The sequence below is a fragment of the Leptonychotes weddellii genome, chromosome 5 (assembly GCF_054177405.1).
Source record: "Leptonychotes weddellii isolate Sample4059 chromosome 5, ASM5417740v2, whole genome shotgun sequence".
NCBI lineage: Eukaryota > Metazoa > Chordata > Mammalia > Carnivora > Phocidae > Leptonychotes > Leptonychotes weddellii.
Genome location: NC_138373.1, coordinates 35,414,414 through 35,439,769, shown reverse-complemented (window position 1 = coordinate 35,439,769; position 25,356 = coordinate 35,414,414). Strand labels below are relative to the sequence as shown.

Genomic DNA, 25,356 nt, shown 5'->3' with positions numbered 1-25,356 from the left:
CCCCCCCCCCCCCCCCCCCCCCCCCCCCGTGCTACTCTTTCTGCTCTATGGGACCTGGGAAGCCCGAGGGAAATTTCGTCTGTGATGGAGTCAGACTGAGTCCAAGGAGGTGTTGACAGGAACACCCAACCCAGCCCTTCCTCCAGGGCCTTCCTGAGTGGGAGCCTCTCCAGCATTCGGGGAGGGAGGAAGACCCTGAATGGGGCCTTCGTCTGCGCTCTGCTGAGGTTGGCCAGGAGCTCCTGTCCTGGGAGCTGGCACAGAGGAGTGAGCCCCGCTCCTGCAGCCGCTGGCTTGGGGACGTCACCAGTGTTCACGCCGGTGTCGACGGCGCCCTGCAGAGCTGCCATAACTGGGGTGCCACTGGGAGCAGCTGATCCTCCGTGACAAAACACAGAAGGACCTCGGGGAGTGGGGTGCCGCTTTGGGGCATTTGTCAGCAGCCCCGTCCCCACCAGGGGTGGGTTAAGTAGCAGGAACTGCCTGCAGCACCCAGAGCCCTTCAGGTGAGCGTGGGAGAGCTCAGGCACACGGAAGCACAGTCCACGGCCCCTCTTATTTAAGGAAGAGACTGCGTGTGTGATTTTACATACACAAGATGAGACGTTGTAAACGGCCGTGTTCGCTGTCGCGCACCCCGCGGTTACTGGTGAACTCTCTTGTGCTCCTTTTGGTTTGAGTATTTTCAGTTGTGCTACGATAAACACATTACTTTTGTAATCAAGAGGAAAACGAAGAGCTGGGGCTCGCTCCCTTGGGTATGATGATTATGGGCCCCTGGCCTCAGCTGCCTGCCTGCTCTGAGTGTCAGCATGGGACAGACCACAGACACGTGCTTGTGAACAGACACTTAGGACCACGAGAGAAAGCCGGGAAGCAGCCTGCACGTTTGCCAGATGACACGTTTTGGGAAAGCAAGTCGCGTTCCCACGTCTGTTCTCAAGCGTCCAGCCTAGCCAGCTGTGTGTTGGCTGTTGCGTTTGCTTTGCTGGTTCTGGGGGTTCTTGTTGTTCTGGGGCCGGAGGAGCCCGTGGTAGGTCTCAGGCCTGGGTGGGTGGCAGTGGGCGCCTGTCGTGCTCCCATCCCATCAGGCGGTGGCAGTGAACAGGTGCAGGGGGTCTGCAGGGTGGCACCCACCTGGGTTTGCAGCGGATGGCACCCAGAGTCGTGGGGCTTCTACTTGAGTTTTGTATTTCCTGTCACTCTCCTACCCTCACTTAAGACCAGAGAGAGGCCTTGCAGGTCCCTTAGGGCCCAGGTCACAGAAGCCCCTGGCCAAGCCCTGGCTACTCCCACCTGCCCCACAACAGTGCTGTCTTGTGGCTCTTGCCATGAGTACTTTCTTTCCATGGCCCATGTTTGCTGTTGCTGGGGTCTGAGGTGGCTGCTCCTGTCCCTGGGAGGCTGGCGCTGTCGGCTGGGGTCCTCTGGAGTCCCCTGGGGTCCCCTGGGCTCAGTGCAAGGAGGGAGCTGGGGGCGGGGTGGGGGGAGGTTCTGTTTCATGGAGGCTTTGGGGTCAGCTGGATTAGCACTGGGTGGAGCATGGCTAGGCACTGGTCTGGTGGGAGAGAGTTCAGTTCCTATGAAAAGGGGTTTCCTGTGGGAAATGGTCCAGGGCTTGCAGTTACCATGAAGTGAGTGCTGACGGGGGCACCATCATGCCACCTGTCACTGCCCAGGTGGGTGGGCATATGGGCTGGAAGCCGTTAGACAGCTGCTCCCCATTTTCTGTGCTGCTTGTGGGGGTGTAGGCAGCGGCTTTCACTCACAGTATTCTGTTCCTTGGGAGCTTTACCATACAAAATGCATTCATTACACATGCCAAAAGTTAAATTCATGAGAAATGCACCTCTGTACCTCGGTTGGGGTGGTGGTGGCACAGGTATGTTCACATTTGTCCAAACTCATCCAACTGTTCATACTTAAAATTTGTGCCTCTTCTGAGGGACAAGCTGTAGCTCAAAAGTAATAACCTTGGGGCGCCTGGGTGGCTCAGCCGGTTAAGCGTCGGACTCGGACTCTTGGTTTTGGCTCAGGTCATGATCTCAGGGTCGTGAGATCGAGCCCTGCATCGGGCTCCTCGCTCAGCGCAGAGTCTGCTGGAGATTCTCTCCCTCTGCCCCTCCCCGCCCCCTGCACATGGTGTGTGCTCTCCTAAATCAACAGATAACCTTGATAGAATAAGGGCACCAACCCCTGGGCCCTGCAGTTCCACTTGTTTGGATTTTATCTTCCAGTGCTGGGGGCGGGGGGTGCTCTTCGCAGGTGTCGCTGATAAGATTAGGTGAAATAACCTGAGCACCAACAGCGGTACTACCTGATGAGCCTGGCGGAAGGTGCTGGCTGCTGTGGGGCAGGGGGTCCTGGGTGGGGGCTGGGCAGCGTGCACCGTGACCCGGTCTGGGTCAGGAATAAGACAGGAACTGGTTATTCCTGGAGGGATGGGGAGGAGTTCTGTTTGTACCCTGGAGTACCCACTCATTTAAAAAGCCTGAGCACGTAGGACTTCCGTTGATGACAGAAGTATAATATAGTGAAATTCATTTGTCCCTCCTCCTTTGGAACTCACAGCTGGAACCCCTTAGGGTATTCTGGTAATGAAGAACCTGGCCTTGGTTTCTCAGCTGTCCCGCCTGTGCTTGATGCCACCTGTCCTTCCCGGCCACATGCATGATCATTTTCGGTCCCTGCTGCCTACAGTGTGACCCGCTGTGTGTCCTTCCTCCCTGTGACGGGTGTGTGTGGGGTGTCCCCTCTGTTAAGCCCCAGCCTGTCAGACTGGGGCAGCCCCAGACGGGTGGTGGTCGTTGGAGGTTGGGAAGGACAGCCAGGGGTTCCCCAGCGGCCGAGGGGTACAGCTGACACTTGATCCCAAGGGAGGAGCTTCTGCCCCCTTGCTTGAGCGCTTCAGCCTCACACAGGCTAGCAGAGCTGGAACGTGAGTCCCTGCCCGGACTTCCAGCGCGTGGCTGTGCACGGAAACTGCCCTCTGTGAGTTGTTGAGGGTGGGTATCTCCCACGGTCTGCTGTGTGCCCTGCTGTGTGCCCACGTGCACTGCTCGGTGGGTCGTCGGTGTGGTGTGCCCGTAGCTTGACTTACTCCGCAGTCCTGGGACTGCCTGTTTAGGCACAGTGCTCATGGGAACATCCTCGCTTATTTCTTGAAGGGGTGTTTCCAGGTTGGGGCGTCAGTGCCATGGCCCTCCCTGCACACCAACTGGAGGCTTTGTTCCCTGTGCCCCAAGCAGCGGGGTTCGCGCCCAGCTACTCACGGGTCCCGTCCAGTCCTACTCTCCAGCGTCCCCGAAACGGGTGCCTTAGCCCTTGACTTCACATGGGTCTGGGCCCATCTGTCCCGAAGGCTGTCCCTCCAGGCCTGGCTCTTCCTCCCCAGCGAGTGTCCCTTCCCGGTCGGCACATGGTTCCGCACTGCTCAGCTTGAGGCTTTCCGGCCAGAGAGTGGGATTTTGACCTTTGTGCTTACAAGACCTAGGGGCCACGCTTTTGTCTCCCAGAATTGGAAGGACAGTTTTGAGGGGCAGGGCTCATGGTGAGATGGAGGGTGCCCTGTTTTCTTTGATCTCAGCTGCTCTGTGCGGTGTGTGACGGAGACACAGGCTGAACGCAGCCTTGCTGGGGCAGGACAGGGTGGGTCCCGAGCCTGCTTCAGTGTGGCACATAGGGGCAGAGAGAGGCAGGGGCCCGCAGCTGCACTCGCTTGGTGGAGTCCCCTCTCTGAGGCTTGTGATAGGTCCCTGAGATATCTAGGGCAGGGATGACAGGCGAGTCACGCAGGTGCACATAGCCCAGAGCTGAGCTCCAACTAATTGGTCTCTGAGGGATATGGCGGGAAAGTTCCCATAGCAAATGCTCTGCCCGGCTGGGGGGGGCCTGCCGGAGTGACTGGCGTCCTGCTCTGCAAGTTTGGGTTGGAACACAGAGCCCCCTCTGCTTAGCCCCCGGGTGCCCCGGGCAGAGCAGGCACACTGTTGGACGGAGTGTGGGGACCTGGCTGCTGTCTGCCTGCCAGGCTTGTCCACAGGGCCTGCTGCATCCTGTAGACCTGTGTAGACTGCCTGTGTTAACTTGAGTGATTTTTAAATGATCACAGGTTAATGCGTACAGTGTGTTTACAGCGAAAAAGTTGAAAAAATGCCTATTGTCCCAGCCAAGTACCCCAGATGGGGAGGGGGCAGCATTGAGCCCACGAGATGCCCCGTTGCCATCACCCCACACAGAGGGCATCCAGGTCACACGGGCCTGGCCTCAGTGAGGAGACAGATACGGAGCTGGCCAGACGGCATGCAGAGCCGGTACCAGGGCTGCCTCTGAAACATGAGAGTCTCAAAGCCATGCATCTCCCACCTTGCTGTGTGTTAAGTAACCCCCACATGATCTACTGGAAAGTCGTCTGGCTGGAGCCGAGTGCCCTGGCCCCACCTGTTTTGGGAGGGAGCGGTGCTTGGCTGCAGCGGGCACTGTGCCCAGCACAGGACCCCTTCCATCCAGGCGGCCCCAGGCCTCTCGACGCCTGCGTCTCCCTTGCAGGGGATCCTCCTGGTATATGACATCACCAACCGCTGGTCCTTTGATGGCATTGACCGGTGGATCAAGGAGATCGATGAGGTAGGTGTGCACCCACAGATACCCCTTCAGGGTCACCCTTCCCAGGTGTACACACTCCCATCCCCAGCAGGAAGCCGGGGGGGCCCCATTTGCTGCCCCCCCTTGTGGCCCCGGCTCTGTGTCCCCATAGCACTCGATGGTCAGAGAATGGACAGTGAGGGCCCTGCCCACTTTGGGGCCTGGGAGACAGTGCCGAGAGGGGGGTGTCCCATGTTCGTGTCTCTGCTGAGTCCTGTGTCCCCCCCAAGCATGCACCTGGGGTTCCCCGGATCCTGGTTGGGAACCGGCTGCACCTGGCCTTCAAGCGGCAAGTTCCAACAGAGCAGGCGCGTGCCTACGCGGAAAAGAATGGCATGACCTTCTTTGAGGTCAGCCCACTGTGCAACTTCAATGTCATCGAGTCCTTCACCGAGCTGTCCCGCATCGTGCTCATGAGGCATGGCATGGAGAAGATTTGGAGGCCCAACCGAGGTAAGGGGCTGCCCCGGGCTGTGGGCGAGAAAACGGAAACAGACTGGGGCACCGGCAGCCCGCTTAGGGGCCGGCGTCCCGGGTTGCAGGGGAGGCCAGCTCTCCTCCACTGCTTCCCCGGCCCCCTGGCGGCTGAGCTGGCTAAGCTGGCTCTGTGTGGGGTCCTGGTGTTCCAGGAGGGGACTGTGCAGGACATCCTGTCTGCACCTCAGTGTTGGGAGGCAGTGCTGTGGACTCTGCCCCAGAGTGGAAAGGGAGCGGCTTCTAAGCCTGCCCTCCTAGAGCTGACCCATAAAGGTCCTGGCTGTGTGCTTCCCTGTCCCTCAGCCTGAGCCCCATCCCACCCGAGCTGCCAGAAGGGCCAGGGTGGCTGGAAGCCTATGTCTCCTGCCAGGACACTGGCAGCTGGGGTGGAGTGGTGGGTGTCCAGGGCAGCTCTCTCCAATCCTCGCAGTCTGACCTGTCCCTTCCCCCCACCGCGGTCTGACCCCCATGTGCAGTGTTCAGCCTGCAGGACCTCTGCTGTCGGGCCATTGTCTCCTGCACCCCCGTGCACCTCATCGACAAGCTCCCGCTGCCTGTCACCATCAAGAGCCATCTCAAGTCCTTCTCGATGGCCAATGGCATGAACGCCGTCATGATGCATGGGCGCTCCTACTCGCTGGCCAGTGGGGCAGGGGGCAGCAGCAACAAGGGCAACAGCCTCAAGAGGTCCAAGTCCATCCGCCCTCCCCAGAGCCCGCCCCAGAACTGCTCAAGGAGCAACTGCAAGATCTCCTAGCGGGCAGGCTGGGCACCACCCTGTCCAGTGCGCTCTGGGAGGGCTTGTGCTTGGGGAACGCTTCTGGCCGGGCGCTGGGCCTGGCGCCGTGTGCAGGGAAGGCTTTGGCCACACCGCCTCCCGGGAAGCGTGGGGGCACACGGCTCAGGCAGTGGTCTTCCGCCAGACAAGTTCCGTGGGACCGGAGAGAGCTGCGGGGGTCTCGGGGGAGCAAGCCCGGGACCCCGCAGTGCGGTGCGGCTGGGAAGTGCCCAGGAGGCGGCTCTGCCTGGCTCCAGCCTCAAGGGGGTGCTGTCTCTGAGGACCCGGGAGGCCTGGCTCCCTTTCTTATTTATATGGAAGATGTTCACCTTTTTGTACATTTTTAAAGGACGGGCAGGGCAGCCTCCACGCAGCCGCATGGTGAGCCCCTGTCAGCAGTGGGTTCAGGCTTTGGGACATTTGGAGAGGGGGAGGGGATTTGAGGCAAAGATGAGGAATCCCGGTCAGGGCTTCAACCTTTGAATTCAGACACTTCATGCGGGGTGTGGGCTGTGCAGTGGCAGGGGGGGACACGTGGAAGCTCTGGGCAGTGCACTCGGGCCCATGGCTGCCTCCACCAGCCTTTGTGAACACGGGGGTCGGTGTGTGCCCCGAGATGATTGAGCGGCGGCTCCGGCCCTCAGCGGTCGGCGTGGTGTGGCCGCAGCTTCCTGGGCTCCCGCCGGCCCTCCTAGACAACATCCTGTGCAGCTCGATGGGCTCAGGGCTGGGGGCAAGGGCTCCGTTCCCCAGTGGACTGCTGGTGTTTCTCAGACATTCCTGTGTCTCAGGGGAAGATGCAGAAGACACTCGGTGTACACCCATCCGCCCGCTCGTGTCCCGGGGCACCTGGACTCTGTCCTCACCAGCTTCTGTTCGCCGGCCTCGGGTGTGACCCCACACCCGCTTCTTGCCTGGCGTCGGCCCTCATGGTCGCACGTCACCAAAACCGTTCTGACGCATCTCTTAGTGATGCTGCCTGGACTGGTCCCAGCGGTGGACCCCGAGCCTCTCCTGGAGACCCCACCAGCCAGCCCTGAGCAGGAGGCCTCGCCTCCTCCTGCCGCCTGCTGGCGACTTGGCCGCCGGTCACACTGGTGCTCAGCTCTACCTCCTCCTCACGGCCCTGCCGTGGGCTCTGGGACTCTACGTGCTGTGTGTCTGGGAGGCAGGGCGGGGCCGCGGCCTGCGTGTGCGGGGCGTCTGGGGTCCCCGATGAGGCCTGGCCTCAGCAGGCTCAGGCAGGGGAGGCCACACCCATCCTGCCTTGCCTGCGGGGTTGCGGGGGGGCTTTCTTTGGACTTTGAACCCAGTCACACAGACTTTGTTTTGAGGACGTGGACAGTCCTACGTTCACTTTATCAACACTACCCTTTGCTGCTGTCTGACACGCCATTCCTGTGCTCAGTTTGGACGGTTTTCCTTTCTTTGTACAGTAAACGTGATTCAGCTCTGATTGCCAGGCTGAGAGCCTCTGGTTTTAACTGGCCAGGTGGTAGGTGTGGGTGGTGCCGGCCCTTGCCGTGAGGGCTGAGCCTGGCTGCTGCGGCCATCTCAGTCCAGGCCACACATGGGTCGTTTCTCGGGCCAGACAGGCAGCCCCCCGCACTCCAGAGGCTGCTACTCCCTGCTGCCTCCGAGGGTGGAAAGTGGGACGCCCCGAGCCCCCTCCCATGTCCGTGTAGGCGGGCCTAACTGCCTGAGGGTGGTGGGCACGGAGCCAGGGATGCAGTGGATGACTTGGGGGCTTCCCACCTGCAGAGACTCAGCACAGCCTCCCGGGCCTGGGGTGGGAAAGCCACCTGCTAATGGGGTTCAGTCCAGGGGTGTGGTGGCATTGACGGGTGGGGAGGGAACCCCTGGGAAGGGTTTGGAAGGGTAGAGTCCAGCGGCTTTGTCCTGTTGCTGCATTAGATCTCCCTGCCAGGCCTGCCAAGGAGGGGCTTCCATCCCCCCCACCCCCCCTCCCGCCCAGGGAAGGCTCCTCCTCCCAGGGGCTTGAGCAGCTTCTGGGAAACTTGCCCTTTCCAGGATGCTTTTTAGATGACCTTGGCCTCGGGATTGTGTGGGGCTACAGCTACTGAAATTCAAGTCACCCCAAGTAAACACTCAGGTCCTCGGCCCCAGCAGCCCCGTTTCCAGTGTTTGCTGCCTGTGTGACTGGTGGCTATGCCGGCCAGCATGGTTTCCTCCCTGCTGAGCGTCCTGGGACCTCACTTCTTTGGTACCTGCCTTGCCAGGTCGTGGAAGAGCCTGGACCTGGAGCCATGCTGGGGGTGCTCCGGAAATGCAAAGTCCTGCCTTGCATCGGCCTCCCCCAACCCCCATCAGCTTCGGGTCACCGGAGGCCTCCACACTAGCAGAAAGGGTTTCAGTTTGACCCCAAGACCTGTTGACATGTCGTGACCCTGAGAAGGATCACGGAGAAGGTTGTGAGATTTTTTTCCTGCGGAGGGAGCAGCACGCGTACTCGTTGTGGGGTCGAACACACAGCCCCTGTGCCTATGGACGTGATGAATCTGGGTAAGGGGCTGGTGTGGACCTGCTGTGGGGGAAATCCAGGCCCTGGGCCAGCTGGGGCGGGTTGGGGAGCCAGAGGGGGTTGGCCAGCCCAGGCCCCTCCTCTGACCTGGGCTGGGAAGGTCTGAGAGGCAGCTTTGACCCCTGGGCCCTTCCATCCCCAGCCCAGTGCCTAGAGGGAGGAGGGGCTCCAATTACAGCCTCCCTCCCCTCCCCCGCCAGAGCCAGCCCTTCTCTGGCCCTTTTCCGCCCCTCCTGACCCTCGTGGCCAGTGTCTTCTGTGCTCCTGGGCCTCGGCCCCTCCCCAGCCTTCCTCCCCTCCCCACCCCCTGCCCTGTGCTGACCACAGAGGGGCCAGGCAGGGGAGGGGCTGGCGCCACATGCACAGACTCAGAGCTGTGAGAGGCCCGGAACCTACCCAGCCCCTCGCACTGCTGTGGGCTGGACCTTGGGGGCCAGGGAAGAGCCCCGGGGATCAGTCGGGGGCCGAGGCAGGGGCAGCAACCGCAGGCCTGGAAAGGTAGATGCTTTCAGGGGGCAGGCTAGGCAGGGCCTGAGGAAGGACTGGTGGCACATCCCCCACCCCCTGGCCCAGCGGTCCCCATGCTGGCCCCGAGGCCACTCCTGCCGCTGCTCCTCGTGGTTGGGCTGACCTTGGGGGCCAGCCTGCCGCCAGGACCCAGAAGCCACTCGGGCGTGTGCCCCAACCAGCTCAGCCCCAACCTGTGGGTGGATGCCCAGAGCACCTGTGAGCGTGAGTGCGTCAGGGACCAGGTAAGCACAGGCCCTGGTTGGGGGTCGGACAATGTGGGGGGCTTAGGGCACCTTGGAGGCTGGGTGAGTCTGGGGAAGCCCAGCCCTACCCCTGCACACAGGCCTTGCCCACAGGGGGACCCCAGCAGCTGCACTGCGGCCCCATTCCTGGGAGTCTGCTGCCTCCTCAGGCTCCCCACACTCGGCTGCTGGGGTTTTAGGTTGTTCTGTGTATGAGGGTCCCAGAGGACACCCCCAGTCTTTGCCTTCATGTGTCTGAGATTAAGAGCTCCCTCCTCGCTCCCCAAACCTGCCCACCCCCACCCTAGGACCAGTTGTTCTCAGGACCAGCAAGGTCGAAAGGCAGGGGGGTTCACACGTGGACACCTGCCCTGCAGCCCTACCCTGCACCACATGCAGTGGCCTTGAGCACGTTGTACGTGGCCCCCCACCCCCCACCCCTGCCCCGGGCCTTGGTTTCCTCGTCGGTGTGATGAAACCTGCTCTGTGGGGTGAGGACCTGAGGATTCAGTGAGCTTCGGTGACATGACACGCTCGACAGGGTCTGATCGTAGTAGAGCATGGGAAGGAAATTTCTGGGAACGTGTTGGGCTTTTCCCGGGGGACACAGGTTCCGGGAAGGGCAGTTGGGGCTCAGCTCCCTCTGGACAAGCTGACAGGCGGAGCTAGGGTGCCCACTGAGCTACTCCCCACTCCCCAGGACTGCAAGGCCGCCGAGAAGTGCTGTACCAATGTGTGCGGGCTACAGAGCTGCGTGGCGGCGCGCTTCCCCGGCGGCCCAGCGGTGCCCACACTGCTGGCCTCGTGTGAGGGCTTCACGTGCCCTCAGCAGGGCTCCGACTGCGACATATGGGACGGGCAGCCCGTGTGCCGCTGCCGGGACCGCTGCGAGAAGGAGCCCAGCTTCACCTGTGCCTCGGACGGCCTCACCTACTACAACCGCTGCTACATGGACGCGGAGGCCTGCCTGCGTGGCCTCCGCCTGCACGTTGTGCCCTGCAAGCACGTCCTTAGCTGGGCACCCAGCAGCCCAGGGCCACCGGAGCCCACGGCCCGCCCCACGCCCGGGGACGCCCCCACGCCGCCTGCCCTCTACAGCAGCCCAGCCCCACAGGCGGTGTACGTGGGGGGCACCGCCAGCCTCCACTGCGACGTCAGCGGCCGCCCGCCACCCGCCGTGACCTGGGAGAAGCAGAGCGACCAGCGGGAGACCCTGATCATGCGGCCAGACCAGATGTACGGCAACGTGGTGGTCACCAGCATCGGGCAGCTGGTGCTTTACAACGCCCGGCCCGAGGATGCCGGCCTCTACACCTGCACGGCACGCAACGCCGCCGGCCTGCTGCGGGCCGACTTCCCACTCTCCGTGGTCCGGCGGGAGCCGGCCGGGGCCGGGGCACCCATGCCCTCTGGCCCGGCCGAGTGCCTGCCTGACCTGCGGGCCTGCAGCAGCACGGCCCCTGGCCTGGTCCTCTGGCACTTTGACCCACAGCGGGGAGGCTGCATGACCTTCCCCGCCTGCAGCTGCGAAGGAGGTGGCCGCGGCTTCGAGACCTACGAGGCGTGCCAGCAGGCCTGCGCCCGGGGCCCCGGCGATGCTTGCGCGCTGCCGGCTGTGCAGGGCCGCTGCCAGGGCTGGGAGCCGCGCTGGGCCTACAGCCCGCTGCTGCAGCAGTGCCACCCCTTCGTGTACGGCGGCTGCGAGGGCAATGGCAACAACTTTGAGAGCCGCGCGAGCTGTGAGGACGCCTGCCCCGTGCCGCGCACGCCGCCCTGCCGGGCCTGCCGCCTCCGCAGCAAGCTGGCGCTGAGCCTGTGCCGCAGCGACTTCGCCATCGTGGGGCGGCTCACCGAGGTGCTGGAGGAGCCCGAGCCGGGGGGCGGTGGCATCGCCCGCGTGGCCCTGGATGAGGTGCTCAAGGACGACAAGATGGGCCTCAGGTTCTTGGGCACCAAGTACCTGGAGGTGACGCTGAGTGGTATGGACTGGACCTGCCCCTGCCCCAACGTGACGGCAGGCGACGGCCCGCTGGTCATCATGGGGGAGGTGCGAGACGGCGTGGCCGTGCTGGATGCTGGCAGCTACGTCCGCGCCGCGAGCGAGAAGCGCGTCAAGAAGATCTGGGAGCTGCTCGAGAAGAAGGCCTGCGAGCTGCTGAACCGCTTCCAGGACTAACCCCGCCCGCCCTGCCTTCCTGTCCTGCTGAATAAAAGCCAGCGCTTCCCCAGACTTCGTGGCCTACAGGTGCTGGACCTCCTGGGGGGCCCTCAGCTGGTGTCCCGCTAGCACACTGGAGCATGGGCTCTAGTCCCAGTTCCGTCCTTGGGAACCTGCGGTTTCCCTGCAGCAGCACAAGCCTCTTGGGGCAGGAGAGCCCAGCAGCCGGCTCAGCCAGCAGGGCCTGAATTCTCACTCCCTCCTCTGTCCCCTCAGCAGAGTAGCTGGTCCAGGAGGCCCCCAAGCCCTGACCCCACAGGCCAGACTCCCCCCTGCCCACCAGGTGTGGTCCCAGGAGGAGGCATGGTTGACACCAGCAGTGAGCAGCAGACAACACTTTATTCCCAGGTTCTAAGCAGCCCTGTGGCCATCAGCCAAGAGCCCCCAGACCGGGCAAGGCCAGTCCTCATGGCCCAGCCCTGGGAGGCAGGGGCTGGCCTCTGGGTTTGGTCCAGGGGAGGGGGGGATCTTGGTGGAAACACAAACACGCGAGAGCAGGTGCAGTTACTCTTTCCGGAATATCAGGCACTTGTTGTTGGCCGGCATGTCCACCTAGGGCGAAGCGTGGGCTGCAGTGGCTGACCAGGCCCCCAGGGAAGCGGCCCATGCCACCCGCCCTCCCACCTACCATCCTTTCAAGGAGCAGGCCGCTGGCTTGGCCCAGGTCCTCCAGGAGGGCCGTGTCCCGCAGCCCCCACTCAGGATTCCTGCAGTGAGGGCCAGGCGGGGGAGAAGGTGCAGTTGTGGCTGGGGGCAGCCACCCAGCCCACCTGCCCTCCCAGCCAGGCCCCCCACCCACCATCCAGCTCTGACCTGCATCTAAGAGTCAGATCAAAATCCACGTTACTCTGCGGAGTGATCTTCCCATTGATGGCATAAGGCTGCGGAGATGGGGACACGGCTCTGCCCGCCACCCACAGACACGGGGTCAGCCATGCCTCCGTGGACACACAGGCAGTCTTGCACGCCGGCACCCAGAGAATGAAAAGGACACACCCCTCCCTGCCCCCAGGGCGGGGGACAGCTGAGGACCAGCTGGTGAGCCAGGGGGTTGGAGGGAGACTGGCAGATGACCAGAAGTATGTTCAAGAAGGAAGACCCTGAGTGCAGGGCAGTCGAGGAAGAAGGCAACTGAAAATACTGCAACCAAAAGGAGGGAGTGCAGAAAGTAGGACGCAGCCGAGACTGGCTGGGATCAGGATTGCCTCCCAGGGGAGGCCCATCATCTCTGGCCGAAGCACTCACCCCATAGGTGATCAGAAGCGCCTTGGGTTTGAGCAGATGTCCCGCTGCCCTGAAGAGCCCCTGGGGAGTGAGGAAGCAGGATGTCAGTGAGGAGCTTTCTCTCCCCAGGCACCTGAAAGAGCCCTCCACCTCTCTGGCCAGAGACTCAGCCTGACCTCCTCAGGCCTCAGTGCCACCCTGCTCCCTCCCGCTGCACCCAGAGGGCTGCCCCGCAGCGCAGGTGGGTGGCTCGCCACGCGCCCACAGACCTCGGTGCAGTTCAGGGGGCTGATGTGGATCATGTTGATGCACAGCAGCAGATCCAGCGACTGGGGCAGGATCCCGCCCCAGTGCTCCCAATCCCAGGTCACGTCCAGGTACAGCGGGGCCTTCACGTTGGACAGCCCCTGAGCCTGAGTGGTGGCCGAGATGCTGTAGAAGGGCAGCACATGATTGAGGGGAGCTGAGGGGTCCCCCGGTGGCGTGGGGAGTCGGGACAGCGGAACAGGCCCTGCTCCGCCTGACCCCGCGCCCCGCCCGCTCTCGCCAGCCGGGGTCCCGCCTTTCCCGCGCCCCGCCGCACCTGTCCAGGCAGCGCTGGTCCACGTCGGACGGCTGCCACTCGGCGTGGGGGAAGGCCCGAGCGAAGTGGGCCGTGTGCTGGCCGGAGCCCGAGGCCACCTCCAGCACGCGGACGCCGCGCTGGGCCGGGTCCATGTACTGCCGCAGCACGCGTAGGATAGGCTCCTTGTTCCGCTCGGCCGCCGCCGCCACCAGCATCGCAGCAGCTCAGCCGGCCCGCCGGTAGCCGCAGTCAGTCGCCGCGAGACCCACCAGGCGCCGCAGTCCGACGCCGCGCGGCCCGCCGGGAGTTGTAGTCCGGTGCCGCGAGGCCGGCCGGGAGTTGTAGTCCGGCGCCGCAAGGCCGGCTGGGAGTTTAAAGGGCCGGCAGCCGCAGGAGGGGCACCGGGAGCCGCAACCCCGGCGGGGTCATTGGTCGGTTGAGTTGGGGTCGCTGGCTTACAGGCGACCGTCAGCTCAGTACCCAGTGGCCCATGGTCGCTCCGGCATTTTCATGGAGCTTGTCACTGTCTCATTCTCCAAAATTGCCTTGTCCGCGTTGCTCCGGAATGGGTGTTTCCTTGTGGTCTTCTTTCCTTTTGAAATTAGTGTCGTTAGCGAGAATTAGTTTGTTGAGATGGGGAAAATGAAAACTACCAGATGCGCCGCCCGGGAATCGAACCCGGGTCGCAAGAATGGGAATCTTGCATGATACCACTACACCAGCGGCGCTGCTGACACACAAGCCGCCCGCGAGATTTAAGGGATTGTGACGCAACCTCCCGGCGCGCAGAAGTACCATAGTACATGCGCGCCGCCCCTGGGCGGGGGGAATGCCCGCCCCAGCGCCCCGAAGCCGGCGGGCGGGTTGGGGTGGGAGCACTGGGACTGGCCGGGTCCGCGTGAAGTGAAGACGGGGGCAGTCTCGCGGTGTCACCTGGGCCCCCAGCGCTAGAGCGGACAGAGCGGACCTAAGGGACGAGGGCTGGGGGCCACGATTCGCGCCCGCGCCTTGGAAACCATGGCAACTCCGGGCGTCCGGAGCCGGTGGGGCGTGGCTACGATAGCGTTCCTTGTAGGCGGGCCTTCGCGGTTGGGCGGGGCTCATGCCGGCTGGGCGTGGGTGGAGCGGCCCTGGCCGGCAGGGACCGGACGGACCGGAGCTGTGATGCTCAGGGCTGTCCTGCGAGGCCGACAAGACCCGCGCTAGCCCAGGGTTTGCGGACGTTGTGAGGGGGCTCGGCGACCCCGGAATCGAGTCGGAGGCTTATTTGTTGTGTCCAACGGTATTTCCCGGGTGGTCAGCTTGGGGCCCGTGGCTCCGAGGGGCCCCGTTCTGCAGGCTGAGGGCCGCGTTCCGCAGCGGGCTAGATTCTCTCCCTTGTTTGCGCAGTTTTTCACGAGAGAGACCCCCATACCTGACAGCACTCTGGCCGGGGCTCAGAGGGTGGCCCCAACCCAGGCTTTAACCTGGGATTGTCGTGGAGGGGCCGGAATGTGGTTGGGTGGGGGCGAGGACAGTCTTGCAGCTTAGGGTGGGGAAGTGGCGTAGGATTGTCGGGGCTGGACCGGCCCCCTAGGGAAGTGCTACTCAGTCGGCGGCCGCCCCCTCCAGGCAGCCACACTGGCATTCTGCACGTGACCACCCTTCCCTAGGCTTTCTGTTTCACAGGCCAGAGCTTCCCTTGCCTGAATCACCTTTTGCCTCCTTCCACCTGGTCTGCCGGCTGAGCTGGGCATTTTCTGTATCCTTACATGTGCGGGGGCTGAGAGGAGCATCTGCTGTGGTTCATAACAAGCCCCTTTCAGCCTCACCTGGGTTCACACCAACCAGGTGACTCTTGGAGCTCAGGGGTTGGTAGCCAGGAGACCGGACGTGTGATTAGAAGGCTGGAGACCAAGCCCATCACCAACCATGAATGATCTCATCAACCACACCTGTGTAACGGGGCCTCCCTAAAAACCCAAAATGAAGGGGTTCTGTTGCCTCTGGGCACATGGAGGTGCCAGGAGGGGGAGGGTGGTGCTCCCAGGCAGGAGGCAGGGCCTGGAAGCTCCGTGCTCCTTCCCCACCCTCACACCCCCCCTACCCGCCCTGTGGGTGTCTTCTATCTGCTGTTCCTGAGTCATAGCCTTGATGATGAACCAGTAACCGTAAGTAAGGTGTTAGGTCCTTGAGTTCTGTGCGCTGTTCTAGCAAATTATGGCGCTCGAGAAGGGGGTCGTGAGAACCCTGACTTACAGCTGGTGACAGCCTGGACGTGGTGGCGAATTCATGGGATGGGGCCTTCAGCCTGGGGGGAGTCTGCATTCATGCCTGGCAGATAGTGTCAGAATTGAGTTAAATTGTAGGACATATATAAAGTGTTGCAAGTGTTTTCCTTTACACCAGGTGTTCTGTAAGAGGCAAGAAACCAGACTGACCAGTCTCCCTGATTCCTCCAGGTCATATGGCCCAGCTTCAGAAGCTGCCCAAATACCCAGCAGTGTCTTCATTTAACAGCACTTGGCCTTAGGTTGTTATCTGATGTAGGAAAGACGTTAGGGTTCGAAGCCTATGGCCAAGAAAGAATTCTTGGGACATCTTTGGTGCAAAAAGGTGGTTTTATTAAAGCACAGGGACAGGACCTGTGGGCAGAAAGAGCAGCGCTGGGGTCATGAGGAGTGGTCTTTCTTTCTTTCTCTTCCTTTCTTTCTTTCTTGATTTTATTTATTTGACAGAGAGAGAAGGACAGAGAATGCAGCAGGGGGAGAAGGAGATGAGACTCCCCGCTGAGCAGGGAGTGAAGGCAGATGCCTAAAGACTGAGCCACACAGGCGTCCCCCCATTACATCCTTTCAAGTTGGGAGGGGGTTAGGGACAGTGTAAGTCTCTAAAGCATTTGGAAGCAAGATTTCCAGGACCTTGAGAGGGCTAGCTATTGTTGGGTAAAGGTCATTTATTACCATCTAATAAAACCTGAGTCATGAGACCCTTCAGATGTATATCGGTGGGCCATATGCTTGGGGGATGCTGCCAACATGTATCTTGTGGGGTAGAGATAAAGGAAGTTTCCAAAGGAATTCTTACATGTTAAAGTAGACTCACAGGGTCCTGGGGGTGGGGGTGGGATGAGGCTAGGATTGCCTTTTGCCCTTAGAAAAGTGTCAACATAGAGGCAGTTGAGTCCCTAGAGGAATGTCACTCTGCCTGTTTCAAGGACTTGTCCGTGGGCTGCAGGCAATAACCACCTGCCACATTTGCTGCTCTGGGCTGGCCTGGGCTGGCCGCTGTGTGAGCTACCCCCTGCCCGCTGCGCTCACCAAGCTCAGAGCTAGAGAAGGCTGCAGTATGTGCACGAGTGTGTGTGAGTACGTGTATACACATGTGAATGCTTGTGTGAACACGTTCGAACACATTTTCTGGAAAGTCATGGTTGTGTGTCAGACTCTGAGGGTCCAGGACCCCCAGTGAATGCTGAACAGTTGTCCCCTGGAAGTATCTGACCCTGCTAGGGCCTGTGCTCGGTGGGGCATTCTAGGATCTTGTCTCCTGAGGCAGAATTCAGCTCCCAGGCAGCCCTCCTGAGCTTCTCACCGACTGTGTGCAAGGTACCTCGGCACGGGCCACCTTTCCAAATAAGTGTTTAGCCACATGATAACTCTCTAGTGCCCAGAGAGCTGTGAGCAGACAGGAGACCCCCGATAGGGGTGCAGGCTTCCTCCGCAGCCCTTTGCCAGGCACTGGGCACTCCCCTTCCTGTCCCCTCATCCACCGCCACCTCCCTTGATACACTGGCTTCCTAGAGCTACTGTAACAAATGACCCCAAACTCGGTGGCTTAAAACAATGGACATTTATTTTCCCATACTTCTGGAGGCTCCAAGTCCGAGAGAAGAATGGTCTGCTCCCTCCAGAGGCCCTACAGGAAGAAGGTGCCTCAGCGTTTCCGGGGGCTGGTGCCTGCAGGCACTCTGCCTTCACCTTCACCTAATCTCTCTACCTGCGTCCAGACGTTCCTCTTTCTCCTACAAAGACACGTCATTGGATTTAGGGCCCATCCTAATCCAGGATGACCTTATCTGGAAACCTTGCCTAACTTACAACCACAAAGACCTTTACTCCAAATAAGGTCACATTCTGAGGTTCCCAGTGGGCATAGCTTTTGGGGGGACACCCCTCAACCCCCCAGTGCACTTAGGTTTGGGAATGGCCAAGCAATCCCTGAAACTGGGCAGTAGACCCAGGAGCCCCCAGCCAGCGCCTTTCCGGGGAGTCTGCTGGCCGGCCCTCCACCATCCTGGATCTGCCTTGCTGAGGGCGTAGATTTCAGATGGAGCCAGTTACTGAGAATGACTGAAAACAAACTTCCTCCTCTTTCAGGTTAAGTTTTAGAACTGTATTTAGAATCTTTGAAAGAAAATTTCTATTTGCTTTTATTACGACGACTGGGGTCTGTGAGGCGAAGGCCTTTTCTTACCCAGACAGCCATTTTATCTGCAAGCTGGGTGAGGCCCCTCCCCCCGGGGCGGCTGCCCTGCTGGGCTTGGGGGCAGGTTCCCAGCCTCCCCAGCAACAGGGAAGGTGGCAGGTCCTGCAGGGGCTTCACAGCCAACACCCCCACCAGGGTGTGTCCTGGGAGCAGTGAGGCTGCCAAGGCCCCTCTGGGGGAGACTTGCCCCCCCAACCAGATGCAGGGGGCTTCACTGCCTGCCCCCACCACCTGGCCTTCCTCCTCCTTCAGCTATCCTGGGGACCCCTGGGCTCTCCCTCACCCCATACCCCCCCTCCCCTGCTGCTCCTGCACCTTCTCCCCTCCCACCTGTCAGGATCATTTGTGCTCAGGGGCTTCTCCCCAGAGCTTTGAGGGCTCTGGACCCAACCTTTGACCTGAAACAAGGCCTGCAGGTAGGGCTTGAACGTTAGAGCCTCAAGGCCTGGGTTTTCAGAGCGCTTAAGCGAAGGCTGGGCCTGTCTGTGCAGGCCTGAGGGGTGTGCCCGAGGGAGGGGCTCTCAGAGTCTGTGTCAGCCTGGGGGCCTTGCTCCCCACACCAGGGGGAACACAGCCCCCCCTCCCCGAACCTTGGCTGTCTCCCCAGCATGAGTGAGCAGTGTGCTCAAGGCCAGGCAGCCAGCACAGATGGTGCAGAACCACGCTGGCCTTGAGTCGGCTATGGGGAGGGACAAGGGACAGACACTGCAGGGTGCACAGGGGGGCTGGGGAGGGGCTTGCTCGGGCCTGGACTCCTTGGACATGCTCTTGCCTGGGGGGACCCTGTCTCCCTTCTCAGGATCATAGGCCTGCCGCAGGCCAGCCCACCCTGCGGAGCAGGAAGCTGGGGAGGGGGGCCCCTGGGACACACACTTCCCTAAGAGTACCTGAGCAGGCCTGGCTCCCTCCCACCAGCCACAAAGGTTCATGGGAAAGCTGGGGGGGGGGGTACACAGCACAGAGCAGGTGGGGAGGGAGTTCCTCTTGCTGTCACTCCCTGCCCCAGCGACAGGGCTACCCCCCAACCTTCTCAATGTCCTGCGCTCTGCCTGGGGGGTGGAGAGGCTTCAAGTCTGCTCTCAAAGTGAGGTGTGGGGGGAGCTGGGCCTTTGTTCCAGGGGCCCACTGGGCCGCTGCTGAGGTAAGTCCCCTTGCCCCTTGGGGGCGGCAGCTCCCAGACCAGGCCCCAGTGGACACCCCAGGCGCTGGTGCCTGCTGGACTGAGCTGAGCTTCCTCAAATATTTGTGGAACAGCATGCGAGCCCCGCAGTGGCTGTAAGAGCCTCGGGGGCGGATTCCTGGACAACTCTGGGCAGAGTGTTTTCTTGGGTGGGGGCATGCTAAGGATTGAACTCAACCAAACGGAGGATGAGGGGAGCCTTCCGTTGAGCACGCTAGGTCCTGGGGCTCACAGACCCCAGAGTGTGGTGCTTCCTCTCCCACAGCCTGGGCAGCAGTGGGGAAACCCCCAGCCCTGAGCAGCCCCTGAGCTGGGAGGAAGGGGCACTTCTATGTAATTCTCAGGAAGGAACCCCGGGGGTGGAGCCCGCCTCCCTCTTCGTTCCAGGCAGGCCACCTGAGTCCGGGGACCAGTAACTGGTCCTCTCCAACTGGGATGAAACAGGCAAACCCGGGATCCTCACTCACCCACCTCCTCTCTCCCCAAGATCCCACCCCCACACTGCTCCCAGACTGAATGGGGTCCCCCGTCCCTGGAGCTGGGGGTGCGTCTTGGCATGGGAGGCTCAGTCAGGGAGCAGAGTGCACCCCACTATTCCTGTCCCACAGAGTGCAAGGGAGATTCCCAGGACGCCAGGTTTCTGCCCAAACCCACTTTTTCTGGTCTCCGGCCCCTTGGTCCCAAGACCCAGGCCAAGAATGACCCTTCACGCTGGCCCAGGCCCACCCAGGCACCTTGGCTGAAGCTCCCCAACGTGAATGGGAACAGCCTTGCTTCCAGGGTGCGCACAGAGCGCCCCCAGCGCCTGCCAACGCGCCCCCACTCGCACCCCCGCACCCCCGCACCCGCGGCTCACCTGGCCTTCCGGCGGTGGAAGGCCGTCCCAGGCCCCAGGACGCTTCCTCTGCCTTGGCCGTGGGCCATGTGGGGTGGGGCGCTGGTGGCTGCCCGCCGCAGCCAGTCTCCCCAACGGCCGGAGCGCCACCTCCGCCGCGTGCCCCGAGGCCCGCCCGGACGCGCGGGCCCTTTAAGGGCCGGGGGCGTGTAGCGGCCCGCCCCCTCCCCGCCGCGCCCGGCCGCCCGTTAAAGGGGCCGCGCCCTGGGCCCCCGCCGAGTGCGAGCCCCGGCGGAGGGCTGGGCAGGGCGTGCGTCCCGGTGAGCGCGCGGGCGGCCGGCCCCTCCGCACCATGTACACCATCACCAAGGGGCCCAGCAAGCTGGTCGCGCAGCGCCGCACAGGTGCGCGGGGCGGGGGGCGGGCAGGGCCGCCGGGGGGAGGGTCCGCGCAGTGACTGCCCAGGCGCGGCGGCGGCTGACGCGCCCCGTGCCCGCAGGTCCCTCGCAGCAGCAGGTGGAGAGCCGGCTCGGCGAGCTCCTGAAATGCCGGCAGCCCGCGCCGCCGACCCCACCGCCCCCGCGGGCGCAGCCGCCGGGACCCTGGCCCCTGTCGAGGTGAGACGCGCGGGCCGGCCGCCGGGGGCCGCGGGACCGAGAGGTTGACCTTGGGGAAGGTTCGCGGAGACCCGGCCACATGCTCGGGGCGGGCGCGGGGCGGGGCGTTCGACCCCGCCCGCGCGGGCGGCTCTGGCCTCCGCACCTCCGCGCCCCCACCTCACCTGGCACCTGGCAGGGCCGGAGGGGGTTGGGGCGGATGTGCACGATCCCCTCTCCCACTCTGGCCCAGTGGGACCTTGGCGGAGCCCGAGTGGGGAGGAAGCGGACCAGCTCCTGGATCGGAGGAGCTCCACGCGGCTGACTCAGATGCCCCGGGCGACCTTGGGCGGCGAGGCCAAGGTTTGAGGCGAGCTGCCCAGGAAGGCGGGAGCAAAATCTCCTAGGGTGCTGGCCCGCAAGGCCTCCTGGCTCTGGCCCCGGCGGGAGGCAGCCAGCCCCGTCCTTGCAAGGGCGGGCTGGGGGAGAAAGTGCACGTGGTTCCCTTTGGCCCTACCAGGGCACCGCTCTCCTGTGCCCTTCACCCAAAACACCCTGGCTGGGCACTGGAGGCCTCCCGCAGATGCTCAGGCCTTGTCGGAACCTGCAGTTTTCTGCCTGTCCTGACCAGCAGTTTTGCCAGTGCCCAACGCCTGCCCCACAGGAATCTCAGTCCTGGCCAATTTGGCCTTCACATGACCTTGACCTGGAGGTCAGAGTCCCCCCCCTCCCCGCCATCCCCCAGAGCTGAGCCTTTTACTTTTTTGTTTCAGCTCTGGACCTTTGGTTTCATTTATTCTATGCATTTCCTGGATCCAGGGCTTTCTTCCAAGCCCACAAAAGCCTGGGGCCTCCTGGGCTAGGCGATGGGTAGGGGCAGCAGATAAACAGGGTGGCTGACTCTGGGCCCCCGAGGCAGCTCTGAGGGTGCAGGTGGTGGGGGCCTGCCAGGAGGGGGCAGCCTGTGGGGATCTTTCTGGGCTGAGGCCCTTCCCTAGGGTGGGGGTGGCTTCTGCTGGGGGCACGTTGACATTTTGAGGTTGCTTCCTAGTGATGAAAACGTTCTAGGGCAACCACAGGTGGGTTCTGGGGAGACAGGGGAGCAGGGCCTTGGAGGGCAATTCCTGGGACCCAGGCTGTGTTATAATATTGCCTTGTGATTTCAGCTTTGGCCCTCACGGCTGCCCTACTGCCCAGAGGAGTAAACAAGACATAGGTGTATAGCCACGACTAGTCACCTAGGCAGATAACCTGGGAGCAGAGTGGTCCAGGGTGCCCCCCACCCTCTCACCTGGAGAAGCGTGTCACCTCCCTCTCCTGAGTCCCATTGCTGATGAAATCAGGGTGCATCTGTGCCAGGGTTGGGGCGTGCTGGGGAGGGAGATGGGAAAGACTGCGTAGAGCCCTTAACCCCCCCCACCAGGCCTCACCTTCACCCTCAGCCAGTTGGGCACACTGCAGCCTGCTGGGTTAGGAGGGTGCTGACCAGCCTGGCCTGAGGGAGCGCAACCCTCGGCCTGCCTCAGTCCTGTGTGGGTCCTACTGCGTGCCAGGGAGTGGTGAGCAGGCACAGCATGTGCTGGCTGTGCTGGGCCCCCTCCCAGTCCCCGTAGCCTTGAAAAGACCCTGCTGGGAGGCCAAGTGAGTCCCCCCTACCCCCTCTCCTGAACTTTCTCGGGGGGCCACCCTCCAGAGTGGCTCCACGCGCCTTCCTATCCTGATTTTTCCCCTGTAGTGCCTTTTTACTACACGGCATCCCTCACCCCGACTTGCCCACAAGAGAGGGGGTGTCTGGGCCACTGCTGCATCCTCCACGCCTGGTGCGCCTGGTGCGCCGCAGGTGCTCAAAGGTCTGACCCGCTAATTCTGCAGGCTGGGGTTCTGGCCTGCCATGGGGCCGTGCCTCTGAGCCGCTCTTGCTCCCGGTGTGAGACAGAGAGCAGAGATCAGTGCAGGTGACATTCATTGTCGGGAAGAAGATAAAATGACGCCACGTGACCCCCAGATGGTCATGCGTGCAGGTCGGGGAGGTGGCCTAGCAGTTTTACTGAGTCGTGGGCTTTGAGGTCAGGCAGGTGTGCAGGTATGTTCTGGAACTAGCAGCCATTCACCGTGTGTGACTTTGGGCGGGTCACTTCCCTGTCTCGAGCCCAGGGTCCTGGGCTGGAAATGGGTGGGTGGTTTACCGTGGGAGTCAGAGAGGAGACTCAGTGCCAGGATGCCGTGTGGGTGCTGAGCAGGGACACTGGAGTGTGCCTACGGCAGCATCCTTGGGAGCAGGCACAGTGTGGCCTTCATCCACAGGTGCACGCTCGAGCCAGGGCCCTTTCCCCAGAGGGCCTGTGGAGCATCCTATGTAACTAAGTCCCAGTGGGGTAGGGGTTAGGTGGGTGCCTGCCTGCTCGGGCCCCTGCTCAGCCCTGGTCAGGCCACGGCCTTGGTCCCTGTGACCCACAGCCCACGGCTGCAGTTCCCTTTTTGCTTTTCCTTCTGCGGTGTCCAGCCTCCACTTTCCTGGAGTCTGCAGGCTTGTGGGGGTGGGGGTGGCAGGCGAGGGGCTGTCCAAATTGAGGACAAACCTTCATACCTTCTGGTTGATGCAGCTCAGGCCTGGGAGGAGCCCCGCCCCCCTACATTTTCTTCACTGGCCTGGAGCTGGCGGGACCGGTGCCCCTCAAGACACTCCTCTTTATTTTAGTGCCCCTCTCAGCCAAGGAGGACCCCCGAGCGGCGGTGGGGCACCTGAGCCCAGGAAGGCGAGCAGGCCGGCGGGACCGCGAGTGCCTGGCGGAGTGGCACGTGCAGCCCAGGACTCCCGGCTCCCACCTCCTGCTGTAGGTGCGGGCCCCGCTCCCTCCACGGCCCCATCCTGGGCTTTGTGTGTGCAGGGCTAGGCCAGCTGCCGCCGGCAAGCGCAGCCCATCAGTGCCCTGGGCCCCACTGATCGCTGACCAGGACAGGCGCAGTGGCTCCCTGGACATCCCATGCCCACCAGGCTGAGCTCTGGAGCCTGGGGGCCATCGCCTCACTCAGCATTCCCAACCCTCTGTGGGCAAGAGCGTTGCCTCGTCTGGGACCTGCAGGGATGGGCTGGGGTTGAAGTCACAACTTCTCCACTCAGTGCTCTTTGGCCAGACCATCACTTAGGGCTCATCCCCACGGAGCCTGGGGCAGCCAGGAAGAGGGAAGGGCACCGATTGCCTGTTTGTTCTTTGGGTCCTTTCTCCCACACTGGGGACAGTGGTGAGATGGAGAAGCTTCGGCAGGGCGGGGTAGAGAAAATGGCCGAGAACTGTGCCTGGCCAACTGTGGTTGGGTCAGAGTGATCTGGTTGTAGCTTAGATCTGAACATGGGTTGCTGGAGTCCTGGCTGGTCCTGGGGAGGTGGGATGCAGGTGGTAGTAGGGGTGCCCGAGAGACCCTTGGAGGAGTACCTGTGTGCCTTGAGCATGGAACCCTGCTGGGAGTCTGAGGCACAGGGCTGGGGACTGCAGGTGTGAATCGAGCTGCTGGGGGCTTGGGCCTGCAGGAGAGAGGCCTCCTCGGCCAACACTGCAGCACGCAGCTACCTTGAAGGTCAAGGAAGTGCCCAGGCTGGGCCTGGCCTGGGAGTGGTGGGGGTGGCCTGAAGCTGCTCCTGGAGCTTTGCCAGGCATCACCTGGGCTTAGGACAGTTGCTGACTGGCTCCTCCCCCCTCCACAGTCCGGGACCAAGGCTTGTGTTCAATCGGGTGAATGGCCGGCGGCCCCCTGCCACATCTCCATCCCTTGAGGGAACCCAAGAGACCTATACGCTGGCCCATGAGGAGAACGTCCGATTTGTGTCTGAAGGTAGTGTCGAGGCCCAAGGGTGAGGCCTGGGCCCCTGTTCCTCCTCCCCACTGTGACCTGGTTCCAAGCAGCTAGAAGGCTGGGTTCTTCCTAGGCTGTCTCCCTGTTGGTCCTGTGACTGTCCAGTGGGCTGCCTACTCCCCTTCTTAGCTGGGGTCCTGGGTGGGAAACAGGAGGCCAGGGGCCTGGCTTAGCCCTACTGCCCTCCCCCCACAGCTTGGCAGCAAGTGGAACAGCAGCTGGGTAGTGGCCCAACTGGCGATAGTGGGCCCAGACCTGTGCAGTACGTGGAGAAGACCCCCAGCCCCCGGCTGCAGAGTGAGCCCCCCCTGCTCTCAGGGAGTCCCCTCCACTCCCTCCAACCCTGACCTGGACCCTGCTGCGTTCTAGCCCTAGGGGATTGGGGAGGGCGCTTGAACTTGACCTGCTTCTTCCCAGTGCTTGCTACATTTGGGTCTGGGGGAGGGGCTTGTGGTCAGCTCAAAGGGACAGACACTGACTGATCTGGGAGGCAGCATCACTGCCGGGCCTTCTACTCTGCCCACAGACTTTGTGCCCATTGACCTGGACGAGTGGTGGGCACAGCAGTTCCTGGCCAGAATCACTAACTGCTCCTAGCTGCCTTGGAAGGAATGCTGCCCCAGGGCCCAGCCCTGCCCCCTGCCAGGAGAGGACCACGGAGCCCTATTTAGCTGCCGAGGCAGGCCATCCTTCACCCTGAGTCTGGCCAGGAGCCGGCCACACCTGAAGTGCCAGCATTTGGACTCTTGCACCTGCTGACCCCTTGGACCAGCTGTCCTATGCTGCCAGGGGCCAGAAGCTGAATCTGTCTGACCTCAATCCTGCTCACTGTGCCCAGGGACCAGCCCCTGGGGCTGGCAGGGAGGAGCTCCACACTAATAAAGTTGAGAAACTGCCCTTTTCGAGTGGCCTTTATTTGGTATGTGGGGGGTGGGGTCAGGGTCCTCACATACTAGGTCCAGCCTTTCCTTGGCCCCATAGCTGCAGCTCTGCCCAATTCTGGCCTTCCTGTGTCCTGATGGAGGTGCTGGGGCCCTCTCTGGGCCAGCTCATCTTTCTTGGATGTCGCTGGACCTTACCCGGCACCACCCAGCTTTCTCTCCCTGTTGGCAAGTGCTTGAGCCCCATCTCACGATACACAAATGTTATCAACTGGCCGGGGGATCGAGTCCCAGAGGTCCAGGATTGGGGCCAGATCTCAGGAGGCTTAGTCCTGTGTCTTAACC

The 25,356-nt window shown here is 62.4% G+C and overlaps 4 protein-coding genes, 1 long non-coding RNA gene and 1 other non-coding gene across 11 annotated transcripts in view; 3 read left to right on the top strand and 3 right to left on the bottom strand.

Moving 5' to 3' along the window:
• The window catches only part of RAB40C (RAB40C, member RAS oncogene family), a 28,571-nt gene extending 21,216 nt beyond the window's left edge, over positions 1 to 7,355 (top strand). For 2 of the 3 annotated variants that reach the window (XM_081820427.1, XM_081820426.1), the window contains exons 5-7: positions 4,510 to 4,626; positions 4,875 to 5,097; positions 5,598 to 7,355. In XM_081820427.1, the coding sequence (XP_081676553.1) occupies positions 4,510 to 4,626; positions 4,875 to 5,097; positions 5,598 to 5,878 (621 nt within the window). In that variant the 3' untranslated portion in view covers positions 5,879 to 7,355. The remainder of the gene's footprint in view (positions 1 to 4,509; positions 4,627 to 4,874; positions 5,098 to 5,597) is intronic. The other variant, XM_081820428.1, reaches the window with a different exon arrangement.
• Positions 7,356 to 7,483: 128 nt separating this feature from the next.
• WFIKKN1 (WAP, follistatin/kazal, immunoglobulin, kunitz and netrin domain containing 1) lies at positions 7,484 to 11,421 on the top strand. Its single transcript, XM_006739084.3, has 2 exons — positions 7,484 to 9,193; positions 9,894 to 11,421. Exons 1-2 carry the CDS (start codon positions 9,023 to 9,025, stop codon positions 11,367 to 11,369), a joined length of 1,647 nt encoding a protein of 548 aa, XP_006739147.2. The 5' UTR covers positions 7,484 to 9,022; the 3' UTR covers positions 11,370 to 11,421.
• A 310-nt stretch (positions 11,422 to 11,731) lies between these two features.
• Positions 11,732 to 13,501, bottom strand: METTL26 (methyltransferase like 26). Of its 2 annotated transcripts, XM_006739085.3 has the most exons (6): positions 13,219 to 13,495; positions 12,905 to 13,067; positions 12,657 to 12,716; positions 12,225 to 12,292; positions 12,040 to 12,118; positions 11,732 to 11,963 (listed from the first exon to the last, which is right to left on the bottom strand). In XM_006739085.3, the coding sequence occupies exons 1-6, from the start codon at positions 13,413 to 13,415 to the stop codon at positions 11,916 to 11,918; spliced, it is 615 nt and encodes a 204-aa protein (XP_006739148.1). In that variant the 5' UTR covers positions 13,416 to 13,495; the 3' UTR covers positions 11,732 to 11,915. The 2 variants fall into 2 exon arrangements, 1 of the variants encoding a protein (XP_006739148.1); XR_014145421.1 differs by having other exon boundaries at positions 12,225 to 12,716; positions 13,219 to 13,501.
• A 356-nt stretch (positions 13,502 to 13,857) lies between these two features.
• TRNAG-CCC (transfer RNA glycine (anticodon CCC)) lies at positions 13,858 to 13,928 on the bottom strand. The gene has a single exon. It is a non-coding gene; the product is annotated as a tRNA-Gly (tRNA).
• Positions 13,929 to 15,781: 1,853 nt separating this feature from the next.
• LOC115942897 (uncharacterized) lies at positions 15,782 to 19,866 on the bottom strand. The gene is made up of 2 exons (XR_004077473.2): positions 19,704 to 19,866; positions 15,782 to 17,203 (listed from the first exon to the last, which is right to left on the bottom strand). It is a non-coding gene; the product is annotated as an uncharacterized LOC115942897 (long non-coding RNA).
• Positions 19,867 to 19,901: 35 nt separating this feature from the next.
• Positions 19,902 to 25,027, top strand: MCRIP2 (MAPK regulated corepressor interacting protein 2). Of its 3 annotated transcripts, none has more exons than XM_081820424.1 (5): positions 19,905 to 20,086; positions 20,182 to 20,299; positions 23,982 to 24,109; positions 24,326 to 24,392; positions 24,657 to 25,027. In XM_081820424.1, the coding sequence occupies exons 1-5, from the start codon at positions 20,035 to 20,037 to the stop codon at positions 24,670 to 24,672; spliced, it is 381 nt and encodes a 126-aa protein (XP_081676550.1). In that variant the 5' UTR covers positions 19,905 to 20,034; the 3' UTR covers positions 24,673 to 25,027. The 3 variants fall into 3 exon arrangements, with proteins under 3 accessions (XP_081676551.1, XP_081676550.1, XP_081676549.1); XM_081820423.1 differs by having other exon boundaries at positions 19,924 to 20,086; positions 24,326 to 24,427; XM_081820425.1 differs by lacking the exon at positions 24,326 to 24,392 and having other exon boundaries at positions 19,902 to 20,086.
• The last annotated feature ends 329 nt before the right edge of the window (positions 25,028 to 25,356 follow it).